At 40.6% G+C, this 15,054-nt stretch overlaps 1 protein-coding gene across 1 annotated transcript in view; it reads right to left on the bottom strand.

Moving 5' to 3' along the window:
- LOC111146974 (epithelial stromal interaction 1) overlaps positions 1–15,054 on the bottom strand; it is a 109,845-nt gene that overhangs the window by 74,869 nt on the left and 19,922 nt on the right. Inside the window, exons 4-6 of the mRNA XM_022502776.1 lie at positions 12,470–12,543; positions 11,479–11,562; positions 1,296–1,369 (exon numbers count right to left, since the gene is read on the bottom strand). Of these exons, the coding sequence (XP_022358484.1) occupies positions 1,296–1,369; positions 11,479–11,562; positions 12,470–12,543 (232 nt within the window). The remainder of the gene's footprint in view (positions 1–1,295; positions 1,370–11,478; positions 11,563–12,469; positions 12,544–15,054) is intronic.

The following is a 15,054-nucleotide window of genomic DNA, read 5'->3' as shown; positions in this document are numbered from 1 at the left end:
TTCTGGCCTGCGTAGCAGAGGCCCAAGTACCTTTGTGCTAAGACACAAAGTAAAGCATTGAGAAACTTCTTCCCACTCCTCCCTTGGAGATTTAAAGCAAGAAAGAGCTGCTTAGGATAGAGACAGAATAATTGCAGTGGAAAACCAGAGGATGCAACATATTTTAGGTTGTCATATATGCTCACCCCAACATTAGAATGATCTTAAATTCTGAAAATGAGGTACAACAATGGGAAGAGAAAACAGGAGACAGTCAGATAATCCATCCGAAAGTGGAGGCCAACTGCCAGTTCTGGGTGGGACCAGAATGGTCTCTACATAACAGTCACTACAAAATAGAAATTGTCTGATCCACTCAACAAGGATCTCTGCACAAAGTTTCATTTCTGTCTCCATAAAATTCAGGCACTTGTATGCCATTTATGTAAAATATTTTATTTAATCCTTATAAATGGCCTATGAGAGAGATACTGTCATCCCTATTTAAAAAAAAAAAAAAATGAGGTTCCATACGCTGTCCAAGGTCACAGCTGGGGAATGGAGCTAGGACTTTGAATCCAGATATGCTTGGTTTTAATGCTACCACATTTGGAATTAACCTATGTTAATTTCTAGGGGGGGTGTATGTATATAGTCTTAAGTTATAATAAAAAATATGGGTTTTGGCTTTTTCTGTTCTTTTAAGCAGCTTACAGGTCATCTAGCTACTTAGAGTGAGGACAGGAGCTTATCTTTAAAGCCTGTATAACAGAGTAGATTACCTACATCATATAGCACATTTTGCCCTATACATAGTAGCTGTTGATATTCACAAGTCTTACTAGAAAAAGTACCTTGGTGGATGACCACCGATTGGGAATTTTGCCAATAATTGCTAAATTATTCCTCAATTTTTGTCTATAAAAATACAAGTGTGACTAGTCCTCAGTACATTAGATAAACCCCTGGTTAGTTCAATTCTGCTTGGGTACTTCTTCTCAAATATTATCTTCCTTATATGAGTGTTTTGAAAGTCAGCATTATCAGAAGTACCTTGGATCACCAAAGAATAAGCCATCCTAGTTATTTACAGTGGGGAATTTCTCAAATTTAGCAGTAGTATTTCAAATCGACTGACTACTAAAGAATACTCTGTGAACCTCAGAACCTCACTTACATAATGACAGAGTTTAATTACATAATTAATATAATAGCCAATAATCCAATATCAGAGGTCCTAAAAATCAGCTAGAATTTAAAAGCAGAATAAGCATTATGCCTATAAAGGTACAAAGTTCTGAAAGACACAAACTTACTATTGCCGGTGCTCTCTAAATGCTTCTCTTCTGAGGTTTTCTTGAAGCCTTTTTTTCTCCTCTAGTTTATTGCTCTGAAATTGCAAATATCAAAATGCCGCCTATTAGGGAAGCTTTAAGCAGAATCATGGTGTTAAAGTTACCCAAGGTCCAAAGTCCTAAGGTTCAAGTGGCCCCAACAGTCCAAGATGGTACCTACCAGGGCTTCCAAGATGTGACCTCTCAACCCATGGGCACTGTTTACTGGAAGCCAGGAGCCCCAGATTCCTGCCATGGCTCCCTCTCCCAACTTGACTGGATAATCACAGATCATTATTCACATTTTTATTCTGTAGCTCAAATGATGGCAACGTTTATATTTTAAGAAGTGTTTTCAAGATGGTTTAAGGGAAACATGAAATTTCCACAGCAAGTATGTTAAATGAAAATTATAAGAAATTATAAGAAATGGCTAAGTAGTTCATAAAAAACACATTCCACTAAAGCATTCAGAAAAAGATTTTCAATAAGCCAACTCAACTCCCTCCTGACTTAGAATCAGATATTTAAACCTATTGAGAGACTGAACAGCAAATGTCATAAAAAATGGAATGGAAAGAGTTTTTTTTTTTTAATTCGTTGTTTAGTGAATCTAGAAACAAAGGACTTCGTATTTGATATTACTGTCACCAAGGATCTGGCATATTTTAATCCAACGTAAATTACCCTGGAGCTTGTTGTTCACTATGATATAACTGTCATTTAAAAAAAAAAAAAAAAAACTTGCCTATGGAAAACAAGTGGAAGTTCCTAGAAAGCAAGTTTAATGTGGAGCTGAAACAAGTTCTACAACACAGGGGAGACTTGAAGTTTTAAATGAATCCGAGGGAGACAGCAAGCGGCTGGGTTTGCTTTAATAAAAAGAGTTGGATTTGCCTAGCAGGAAGACTGTGAAAAGGGAATAATGGAAATCATCACTTCTAAACCCTGACGTAAGTTTGGCTCCATCTTTTAAAGAAGGGGAAAAACTGTTCATGTTGTTCATTTAAAAGTCTCCATTCACACAGAACCACTTACTAGTCCCATTTTGAAAAGTAAAATGGAGGTTTCAGTTTCAGAAAAAAAAAAAAAAAAAAAAGGAAATTTACTACAAAAGGAATCAATTATAATACAAAGCAATTGGATTTTAAATGAAACAAGTTCTAGGAAGCAAACTAACAGAGAATTGTAAAACCAAATCAACTGGCTCTCAACCTAGAAAAAAAAATTCCTGATTCATGAGGCCAAAATGATCAATTGTTATGAGCCCCTACATCTCTGGAAAAAAGCGGGGGGCAATAAAATGCAGTAAGCAAGCAGGAGGGATTCCTTAAACCACTATTAGGAATGCTACTTTGAAAATGGTGAGAAAACCACACAAGCATCTGGAGACCAGGGCTGGGTTCCTTTAGCAAGGTCAAAAATTGGAAACCCAGTTTTGATCTCTTCACAAATAGATTATCATTGAATTCAACTCAGTAGCTAAATTCCATCCAGAAAGCTTTGTTTATCCCTTAGAAGTTCATGGAGAAGTATTTTGCAAAATACCAGCATAGTTAAAAAATTATATTCAATACCTATCAATGTAGGAGCTATTTATTATACTAATCTGAATACTTACATTTAGTCATACTGTTTCTTTCTTTCCATTTAATAGAGAATTAAGGAGTCATCCAACCACACACACACACACACACACACACACACACACACATGCAAAATGTAAAATATCTAGGGGCACCTGGGTGGCTCAGTTGGTTGAGTGTTCAACTCTTGGTTTCGGCTCAGGGCATGATCTCAGGGTCATGAGACTAAACCCCACATGGGGCTCCGTGCTGGGCATGGAGCCTGCTGAAGATTCTCTCTCTCCCTCTGCCTGTCCCCACGGTGCATATGTGCACGTATGCTCTAATTAAAATATTTAAGAGCATGGGGTCTAAAAGTAAAAATTATGTAACCAGCTCCAGATCCACCATCACTTGAATAACCTTAAGCAAATCATTTAATATTACTAAATCTCATTTGTTCAAACATTTACCAAATGCCTGCTTGGTACTGTGGTCAATGCTGAGAATACAGATATGGACAGAGCAGTGCCTCCTCTGGAAAATTTCAGAGGCTAGTTGGGAACACAGACAAGAAAGCAATGATGGCGGTATATAAAATATGTTGGAGGATAGAGGTTTGCAAATAATATGAACAGAGAAAAAGTACAGAAGTAGGTCGTCGGGAAATGCTTTCAACATTTCCACAAACATTAATTTAGTGTCCACTAAGTGGCAGACCCCATCCTGGGCACAGGAGCCAAGTTGATTAATATTCAGAATGTGGTTTCTAACCTTGGGTTCATGAGTGAACTCTATGTTAAAAGTAGGCTCATTTTGGGGCACCTGGGTGGCTCAGTGGGTTAAGCCTCTGCCTTTAGCTCAGGTCACGATCTCAGGGTCCTGGGATGGAGCCCCACGTCGGCCTTTCTGCTCAGCAGGGAGCCTCCTTCCCCCTCTCACTCTGCCTACTTGTGATCTCTCTCTCTCTGTCAAATAAATAAACAAAATCTTAAAAAAAAAAAAAGTATGCTCATTTTTACAGAATGGGTTCATCCACAGCTTTCTTCAGATTCACCAAGTGGCTGGTGACCAAACTGAAGGATAAGAACCATGGTCTAATGAGAGGTAGAAATTCAAGACAGAGAATAATCTTAGCAAGTTTTCCAGGAAGAGGAGCTAATGGGAGCAGGGCTACTCCACTCCATTACACAGGTTGCTCACTACTCGGGGTGGGGGGGCCAGCAAAGGAGTTGCAGAGGCCTAAAAGAGGGCTGGCATTCAGCTCACCAAGCGCTAAATCCCACACAGGGTGCTTCAGCACAGTGTGGGCCTTTTTCTGTGAACCACGAAAGTACTATCAGACACCAACCTGAGCACCCACAAAACTGACTGGATGAAAAATCCACTTCTAATTTGCACAAAGGCAGTGGTGGGCAAGTAGGGGCCCTGGGTAGGAAAGGGACGTTCCCAAAACTTGCAATATTTTCAGTAAACAAAGGCATGAGAGAATAAAGCTGTTTAGGGAACCCTAAGAAGCTCATGAATAAATTGAAAGGTGTTCGTAGTGACATGATGGAAGATAAGGTCGAGAAAATGGGAAGGGGTGGTTATAGAGGAATTTATATGCCAAGTAAAGGAGATTGGACTTCATTAAAGGCCATGATGAGCCATTATGTTATTCTAAGCAGGAGAGTAAGCAGCTCACTCTAAAAGCAATGTGGAGAATAAACTGCAGGAAGGACCACAAATATAAAAACCAATGGAGTGGCTCTCGCAGTAATCCAGGCCATAAATTATGAATCCCAGATTAAGGCAACAGGGACAGAGAAGGATCAGCAAACTCTCAAAAAAATGCAGGGAACAGAAATAATAGGAGAGGGGAAAAAAGAAATAATAGGAGATAGACTATATCAATGAAGGATGAGTGAGGAGGCAAGGAGGACTAGGACAGGAGGATGGCCATTAAGAGCAACAGAATGAACAGAAGTTTAGTTTTGAACCTACTGGATTTGGGATCTACTTGTGGTACATCTAGAGAGAAGTATCAAGCATACAGTAGAATGCATAGTTCTGGGATTCAGGAATATAGGCTAGAGATACAGATTTCAGAAATCACCAGCACAAGCAATAACTAACCCTTATATGTGGAAATGTGAGGACTTTCACCTAAGACTATGGTTGGATAGGTACAGGGATAAGAGAAGACAACAGATAGGACTGGGATAGAACATCCATAGTAAAAAACATGTGGGATGGGGGAGGATCTGGAAATCCAGAGGGGTGGACTTTGAAGGACAGAGTACTTAACAGCTACAATATTACAGAAGAGTTTAAGTAAGTTAGAAATTAGAGTCTCCATTAAGTTTTTTTTTTAAGATTTTATTTATTTATTTGACAGAGATCACAAGTAGGCAGAGAGGCAGGCAGATTGAGAGGAGGAAGCAGGCTCCCTGCTGAGCAGAGAGGCCCGATATGGGCTCCATCCCAGGACCCTGAGATCATGACCTGAGCCGAAGGCAGAGGCTTAACCCACTGAGCCACCCAGGTGCCCCCCCATTAGGTTTTTTAAATTAAATCAGTACCTGTGGAGTACTAGAGACAGAAATCAAACTCAGCCCACCAAGGAACAAATAGAGGTGAGAACTCAAAGGCTGGGCAGGTCCCTAAGCCAGCTGCACCCAGCATCACCCAAGGGACATTTTTTTTTAAAGATTTTATTTATTTATTTGACAGACAGAGAACACAAGTAGGCAGAGAGGCAGGCAGAGAGAGAGAGAGAAGCAGGCTCTGCACTGAGCAGAGAGCCCGATGCGGGGCTCGATCCCAGGACCCTGGGATCATGACCTGAGCAGAAGGCAGAGGCTTTAACCCACTGCCTTTGTTTAACTACTTTCTTTCACCCAGGCACCCCTAAGGAACATTTTTAAATACAAGAGATTCTTTGGTTCAGGTGACTGCTACCAGTTGGTCCATAGACTGGCATTTGGGAACCAAATGTGGTAGAGAGGCTTTTGAGCAGTTAAGCCAGGATACTTGGCAGGGAGGAGTTGAAAGCAAACCAGAACAGAGGGAGACATTTTGTTTTTAAGAGAACTGAGTAGGATTATATCCCAAGAGACAGAACGGTTGGGGGGCAGGAAAGTAACAAGAAAAAAGGGAGCTTAACGGATGGAGCAGGAAGGTTGCTGAGGAGATGGAAGGGAAGAAGAGATAATAAACACAAGTAGAAGAATCCATTGTAGCAATGAACACAAGCACTTTCGTATTCCTCCTGAGATGGGGTGGGGGGTAGAAAGAGCAAAGGAACAGTACAGAAACAGAAAAATAAAGGTCCTTATGGCCTGACGGACTTTTTTCCCCAGAAGGGGAGAGAGGAGATCATGAGCTGAAGAATGAAAGAAGAGGGTAAGAGGGGAGGGGAGGAAGATCTCGGTAATTAGAGGTGGGCCAGGCCTACAGAGTGAAGCACTACACTGAGGGCACTGTTAGAGACCCAGCGGAGAGGGATGCCCACAATCTGCTGGGGCAAAAAAAGAAAACCCACAAAAGCACGTGTGTTTGCTTTCTCCAGCAATCTCATTCAGAAGCGTTTAGTAAAAATGAAATAATTGAACTAATTCGTGTGTAAAATAATTCTTTGCCTTCCACGCACCAGCTTGATACAATAAAGTCAAATGAGATAGTGTTAAAGCACTTCTCTACATCTATAATTAATTAGGTTAGGACACCCCAAGTCAGTGATTACTACGTGCTGGGCATTGTAGGAAGGCCTTTGCACATATTGTATCCTTTAAGCTTTCTGTTCCATTACATTATTATTATTACACCCTTTCTACAGATAAGGAGATGGACATTTTTCCTAGTTTATAAAAACAATATTGCAATAAATAATGATAATAATGCAATAAATGTGGTTTTACCCTGTAATCTTTCTTAAACTGTTAGCCCTGGCTGCTACTTGCTTCCTAGAAGCAATAAATGTGATTCCTTAAAAAATATTATATGTATGCATCTCTGCATATGCGTACATTCTTTTCTACTGGTTAGTTCCTACTTCACTACATTGCATTAAAACTAACTAACAGGGCTGCCTGTGTGGCTCAGTTGGTTAAGCGTCTGCCTTCAGCTCGGGTCATGATTCCAAGGCTCTGAGATTGAGCCCTATGTGGGGCTTCTTGCTCAGCAGGGAGCCTGTTTCTCCCTCTACCTGCCACTCCCCCTACTTCTGCCCTCTATTCTCTCTCAAATAAATAAATAAAATGTTAAAAAAAAAAAAAGGACTTTAACAGTGCTTCTCAATGTCTGCATAAAATACCGTGACCTCCAGTGTTCCGAATAACTATCAGCTTTATGACTTTATAGTTTACTACAAAAAAGAAGGAAAGATCCCTGGCTGGTTTCCTGCCCTTTCTGAGGTCAAAAGGTTCTGAATATTAAATGAAAGTATTTATAAACTATATACCACTGTATAATATTATTTCAAGCATAAGTAGATCAAAAACAGAATAAGAGGAATCCAAGAGGTAGGGAGGGTCTCTAACATGGAATCGGAAGATTTTCAGGTTTCAAGTGTGTAGGTATTATGAAAGCCTGGGGAGGGATATCGAATTATTACCTAATCCACCCATGTGATTATGAGGGAAATCATGGTGGAGGTTTACTCCCACAACACAAAATTCAGATAAAAAGCTTGTTGTGAGGATTTGTAGAAACCTGTGTACTTACCCTGCAAGATCCAGCCAGCAAAGAAAGTGCTTGTAGCTGGCATGCTGCCTTTGTTTAACTACTTTCTTTCACTCTGATGTTCTAATATTTTAGAGATATTTTCTCTGTTTTATAGATTTCCAGAAAGAGAAGCTAATACACGATCATAAAACCGCATGAGTTGTATTAGTTTCCTATCGTTGCTGTAACAAATAACCACAACGTAGTGGCTTCAAATGATATAAGTTTACTCTAGTCATCTTACAGCTCTGGAAGTCAGAAGTGCAAGACAGTTTCTCTGGGTTAAAATCAAGGTGTCAGGAGGATGACTTTTCTTCTGGAGACTCCAGGGGAGACGCTTTCTTTGCCTTTCTAGCTTCTAGAGGCCACCTACATTCCTTGGCTCATGGTCCCTTCCTCCATCTTAAAGCCTGCACTGGCAGGCCGGATCTTTCTCCTGCTGCCATCTCTTCAGTGCTCCATCTCCCGCCTCACTCTTTCATTGTGATTACAATGGAGCCACCTGGATAACGAGGGGTTCTCTAGTTGAAGGTAAGTTGATTGGCAACCTTAATTCCACCTGCAAGTGTAATCCCCCGCCTTTGCCAGGTAACATAATATATTTCTCGGTTCCAGGGATTAGAATGTGGAGGGGCAGGAAGGGTCATGACTCTGCCTACTACATGGATTATAATCTAGATTTAAATCAATAAGGATCAGACATAGTATATGCCAGATACTTCATGAAATCTTTGCCTCTCTTAGCCCTCAGAGGCTTGGCTTTAGAATGTGTGTTGTAGGGGAAGGTAAGGGAGGCCCTCTTTCACTTAGGATTGAAGCAGCGGTTTGCTGATAAACTTAGAGGGGGGGAGGTTGACTTGTAGCATTTACTGATTTCTGTGGAGAAAATACTCTCACAATGGTCGGTTTGAAGTTACCAAGATGAAGTCCAGGAGCACACATAAATAACGTCAACATATCCTAGTACAGGAAATAAAAGTTTGGTGGAGTATCCAAGCGCCCTTTCCAAATTTCCCCTTGACTTATAGGACTGACTCGTTCTGAACCCATCAACGTGACCAGATGCTAAAGAGCCAGCTGCCTTTCACACCCTTGTGCTTATTAAAAATCAAAGACCACTCACACGTGCTAGCAGGGAATACAGTTTACTCTCCCCTCACTCACATACAGGTTGTGACTAATTAAAGACCTGTGTTCCGTGGTGACTCCCCCTGGGAGAGGGAAAACTGAAGGGCAAGGGGGGTTAAGACCACAGACCAAGCTAGGGACTCTTGGGTGGCAGTAGGCTGCTTGGTTTCTACTTGACCCAGAGTTCCTGGACAGTAGCCATTTGCCTGGGGAGGAGGGTGGTACTTTGCAGGCTGCTGTCCACATGTGTGTCTGCTGTGCACTTTAAGGAATCAGTGCTCCATAAGTACTGCCATTATTGCTTCCCTTGGCCATTTCCACACTGGCAATGTGAAGGATGCCATTTCTAGATGGCTAATGTCCATTTTTCTTTTATCTGACACAAGCTACTAGATAGGCTCACACTCAGTAGGAAAAGCCACAGATTTATACTCAACAGGAAGAACTAGGTCCTGGTGGCAGCACAGGGCAATTAACCAGAGAAATCAAGTCTGTGGAAGGACCAGGGTAGGCTGCTCCTTACCTTGTTAGGAAGCTTATATTAATGCTCCTCAACTTTTCTGTGCACAAGAATCAACTAGGGAGCTTATTAAAATGCAGGTTCTGGTTCAAAAGGTCTCAGGTGGGGTCTCAAAATTCTGCATTTCTGACAAGTGATGCCAATGCTGCTGGTTTAAGGAACACATTTTGAATGGGAACGACCAACATATCCGTATTCTCTCCCCATCTTTCACTTTTGGATAAAATTATGCCAATAATCATTACAGTTATCACATTAGAAAAGCCAACCCAATTAAGATTTCTGTAGTTAATGATTGCAATACATCTAGTGTTATGGTACAACTTGGAAAGAGGAAAATGTTGCTTTTAGTCAACGTGAAAGAAAGCCATGTCGGCCACGAACATTTCTGAATAGTGTACATTATTTGACCCTGGGAAGAAATGAGCTATTAATAACCCACAAGCCAGCCAATTATGGTATTAAATGACCACTAATACATGGCTCTTAGAAGAAGAAGTTGCAACATAATAATTCTTCAGGATCTGCAAGCCTCTTAATTCAATTCCTGGTGATGACTGGATGATTTTCTTAGTTCCATCTAAAATGCAGACAGACTACGTAAAAATAGGACACCTCTTCTACAATCACAAGACCAAAGTATGAGGCTTCCTTTGAATAAAAAGAAACGAGAGAGGGGAATTGGATGAAAAAGGATGGGGAATAGGGAAGTAGAAAGACCAAAAAAAATGCATTAAAGGTTAAAAACAAATTATTGTAATAAAAATCTTTTCAGGGAAGGTATAGTAGCTGATCAATTGGAAACAGATTGCCAAATCAAATTTTGTAAACAGAAGTTCTTACACTCTTTTGTCTTACACCTCCAGCATTACATTAGAGTTCCTCCCATAGAAGTCCAGTCTAATCTCCGCACCAGCGCCCACATCTCCCTCTACAGATGCTCCCAGCCATGAGAGAATGGGATGAGGTAGGGCTTAGTTTAGGGGCATGGCAGGGAGCTGCCCAAGATCATACAACATAACTGAATACCTTATAAGAAAGGTGTCTGCTTATCAGCGAAGTGGACAGCAGAAAAGACTCATACACTCGCATGTGTTTTATAAGCCATCACCTTCTGGCTTCATTAACTCCAACTGGTAAAAACATCTATTGCTTGGTAACCAGGCTTAAATTTTGACCAACACTCGGTCTTTAAATTTTTTTTTAAAGATTTTACCTATTTATTTGACAGAGAGAGGGCGAGAGAGCGAACATGGGGGCAGGCGGAGCAGGAGGCAGAGGAAGAGAAAGAAGCAGATTCCCTGCTGAGCAAGGAGCCCGACATGGGACTTGACCCCAGGACCCTGGGATCATGACCCGAGCCGAAGGCAGATGCTTAATGGCTGAGCCACCCATGTGCCCCCAACACTCAGTCTTTAAAAGAGAAAAAGAAAGGGAAGGAGGGAGAGAGAAAGAGATAGGCAGACAGACAGGCAGACAGACAGCAAGAATAGGAATGGTGTTTTCATGACTTAAACTTGCAGCAGATGCCACTCTCAGTGGGAAGTATCATGAACCAATGTCCATGCCTCCCATACTCAAAACCTACTACAGCTCAGGACTTTGCAGGGAATGGGAAAAGGAAGAGAGGTGAGGGTAGAACAACACGACATTCTTGTTCTTCTACAGCAGAAAAGCATTTTTAAGAGATTTTTTTCACCAAACCCCAGAAAGAGTATCAGAACTAAAAACATCACTTTCACTCTGAGGTTTAGCATAGATCCTATTAGTAATACTGAAATACAAATGCACACTTTTTCTTTTAACAGGAAGAGAGGTATGCTCACCTATTGAATTCTTACCCCAGAAAATTCCAAATTTAGATATAAAAATGGCAGTGCACTGACTGCTGTTGTTACTAACTGCTTTGTATTCTGGTCAAATACACAGCCCCTACCTGGACGGCTTGCTTGGAAGGTGAGAGCATGTGGTCTTAGAGCTAAGAACTCTAGCTCTAAGGCCAGTCAGGCCAGTCTGCCAGATTTGAATCCTACTTGTTCTGTTTACTGGCCATGAGCCCTTGGGCAAGTTATCCATCCTCTCTGCCAGTTTCCTCATTTGTAAACTTAGGTAATAGGAATAACATATACTCATAAAGTTATTATGAGAATTAAATGAATTTGTATATGGGCAGTGTGGAGAAGAGAACCTGGCGAGCAAGAAGCCTTCCATAAATGGCAGCTCATCATCCTTTCTACCATCTTACCTTCTCTCTCTGAATTGCCTTCATTTTTTGCATTTTGGCTTCTTCTGCTTCCTTCTTGATTCTTACAGATTCTTCTCTTTTTAGCTAAATTGTATTGAAATTACAGAGGACAAAACACAGTTACTATTTTTCAGTCTGAACCTCTGGAACACAAAATTATGATGAAAGGCAAATTACAGTATTGTTTGGGCTATACCTCGCCATGATTATAGGCTGGTGCTTCCAACTACTTAGATCACAGAGAATGGTCAGGCTGCATCCCCTGCCCGTGAAATTAATCTCTTGTGTTTCTTCCTTGCTCTCTGTCTGTTGTCCCACCCCTCACACAGGTTGTGGGGAGGAAAGATCAGATAATATTTCCTTATTATAAAACTCATAGAGTTCATTATTTAAAAAAAAAAAGTCACTGGCATCTTAAATCTTTCTACACTACTTTCATGACTGGTATTGGGTAAACAAATCCATGTTCTTGGAATAAAACATAAAAAAACAGGGATGCCTGGGTGGCTCAGTTGGTTAAACAACTGCCTTCGGCTCAGGTCCTAATCCTAGAGTCCTGGGATCGAGTCCTGCATTGGATTCCCTGCTCAGCAGGGAGTCTGCTTCTCCCTCTGACCCTCTCCCCTCTCATGCTCTCTCTCTCACTCTCTCTGTCTCTCAAATCTTTAAATCTTTAAAAATAAAACAAATAAATAAATAATAAATCTTAAAATCTTTTAAAAAAAATATTCAAAACATGGTAGAGTTACGCTATAAACAACAAATCCCTTTATCAAGGGTCCTGCTGGCTGATACCTATGGCTTGGATAAGAATTCTAGATATTTTTCTCTTCACTTCTCACTTCTTGATTTCTTTGATTATGAGAGTTTCCTCCTGCAATCGACTTTAAGGTTTTGTTTTTGGTAAAGGTACTATATTGTTCCATGGTTATCAAAAGTGCTGGTACTCAAATTCCTTGCCAAAATTAAACTAAAAGAGATGGAATCTGACCTTTTGCTGGTATTTAGATTGCATCAGTTGGAGTTGTTGTTTCTGTCTGACTTCAGCCTCTGATTGGCTACCACCTATGGGGAAAAAAGTCACAAAGGTGAAACACGAATATTAAGCTAAAATGTCAGCCTTCAAAGACTAATTAATACATGATAAGTCTACAGCGTGAATTTCTTTAACATTTCCATGTCCCTGGAAATAAGGACATAACCAGTTTTCTTACTAAGACATTAGAGAATGGTAATTTCTTAAAAGAGAAACAGAGCTGCTCAGCCTATGGTGCCAAATTCCTGAAAGAAGAGGACATTCCCACCAAGGTTTTAAGTCATATATGTATTCAAGTCTTCACTTACACTGAAATTACACCTGAAGGCCCATGCTAAATAATAAGAAATAGTGCCTACCTTAGAAATTCTAGAACATTCGTCCTGCTTGAGTACGACCATTCCTTAACCTACTAAGGATGATGATCAGTGATGCTTTGTTTTTCTTTTTCTGACTCTACTGCCCCATATTCTAGTAGCAAAGTACAGGAAATCCTCAGGGGTCTTGCCACTAGGCAAATACATAGTCTTTATAATCCAGTTTTTAAAACTAGAATGGGAATATTTTAGTTAGTAATTGATTATCAATCCATACTATTTATTATTGTTTCTTTAGCTCTTCAAGAGAAAAATATAGATATTAGATTATCTGCCTGTTCTCTCCTAAACCTCAAATAATTTAGGGACAGAAATCATTGCAGCTTGACAATCATCTAAGAATTGCTGCTAAGGGATTTTTTAGTGTTTATGCAAGCTTGGCATGTGCATTATAAAGATTCCTTTGAAATAATTCTCTGGTGCTTTGGTCACTAAAAGTGTCAGTTCTCTGCAAGATTCATTCACACAGAAGAAGCATTAAAACAATTTGCATTCACTGTAGTTTTTGTAATTGAACTGATAAAAACACCATAGAGACATTTCTTCTGAGTCCCAAAAGATATATAAGGTCTATTTGGTTTGGGCCCTTCAGTCTCTGTTGTGGGGGACTGGGGAATGGGAAAGAAACAGCAAGGGCTATTGAAGCTTTTATCTAACGTTACAACCACCGTCAGCCTCTCCCAGAGCTGTTCCAATATTCTAAACAGTAGAGGAATAGGGGAGGAGTTGATGCCCAAGTCAGATGCCTAAGAATTTGAAGGTTTTGTTCAAAACTCATCTCAAAGTTTAATACATTCTAGACTTTTTTTTTTAAAAACCCAGCCTCCTTCCATGCATATAGCCTTGATCATTCCAGATATATCATTAACGGACAGCTGCAGTGAGACTCACATTGCCTAAGGCCCCAAGATAAGAGACACCAACTGCTACAGATTCTAAAGTGAGGGACCTGGCTCTCTGCAGGGGGGTAACTGAAAAGCAGTTTGGAGAAACTTAACTAGCAACTGCCTTCAGCCTATAAAAGAGGTTGGATAGGTCAAAGGGAGGTAGAAATCAGAGGAAAGAGGTTTTTCTGAGTTCCACTTTGTGTGTATATTTGAGGAAGAAGGAATATTCACACCAAGACAAGCAAGAAAGGTTTAATGGAAATCACTTGGGGAACTCAATCTGCATCTCCAAGAGATTGAAGTACCTAGTTGCCCTATACCTAGAAAAGTCAAAGCCTACATGCACCTGGCTGCTGTTAGGTGGCTCCTTAGGTCATCAAGAAGAGGTGGCTACATTGCAAATGGTCTGCAGTCCCAGAGTTTGGGGGAAGAAAGGATGCACAAGTGTTTACTAGAGACCACCAATCTAAAACCTTCTTAAAGGACTTGCCCACGTGGGCCACCTGGAGGAATAATGGAGCCCTACAAAGACAGTCTCCCTACTAAGAGCCAATGGTGAAGCCAAGCACACCAGCAGGAAAGTATGCCATGTCTATCAGGGAAATCCAGGTGAGAGATAGATGGCAGGCAAAGGGGCTCTGAAGAACCCCAAGAACCCCAGGGGTGAGAATCCCAGTAAGGATTCACCAAGACATTCAGAAACCAGGATCTGTACAGTACACATACTACCTCTCATCTCTCTCTCTCCTCCTTTGACCCAGGAGGGGTCAGAATCTGGGAACACAGGAGTCAATAGAGGAAAATTCAGCCATGTCCTGTTTCCTTTGCTAGTTTTCTACCCAGAATAATCCTAGGCTGGAGCAGGGAAGAAGTTTTAATCTCCATTAGTAACAATTTTTACTACTACCTAAGACTGAACATTAATTACTAAATGACACTGTTTAATGCCTAGAATTAGCTGGACAGCTTTCATTTGAGAAAGACCAATAAGATCTAATTTCATCCAAACAGCATGGGAAAAACTAGTCCCATGCCAGGTTGAGGGGGCCCATTAGTAAGGACAAAGTTGTTTCTTGTGGTGCCCCTCAAATGTGGCTTACTCAGCATAAAGGTGACACTTGAGATTAAACATTTCATGAAATACAGTGGGATGATGGTAATAAGACCACTATATTCACCCATTAAACAATTTCCAAATTGGCTTATTTTAACCTACATCCTGGAAAAACTACTTTTCTAAAACTCTTGCAACAAGTAGCCCCTGACTTTAAGGCAT

This window comes from Enhydra lutris, unplaced genomic scaffold (genome assembly GCF_002288905.1).
Source record: "Enhydra lutris kenyoni isolate GAN:26980312 unplaced genomic scaffold, ASM228890v2 scaffoldscaffold15, whole genome shotgun sequence".
Classification (NCBI taxonomy): domain Eukaryota; kingdom Metazoa; phylum Chordata; class Mammalia; order Carnivora; family Mustelidae; genus Enhydra; species Enhydra lutris.
Note: the sequence above shows the minus strand (reverse complement) of the source record. Positions and strands in the feature narration are given on the sequence as shown.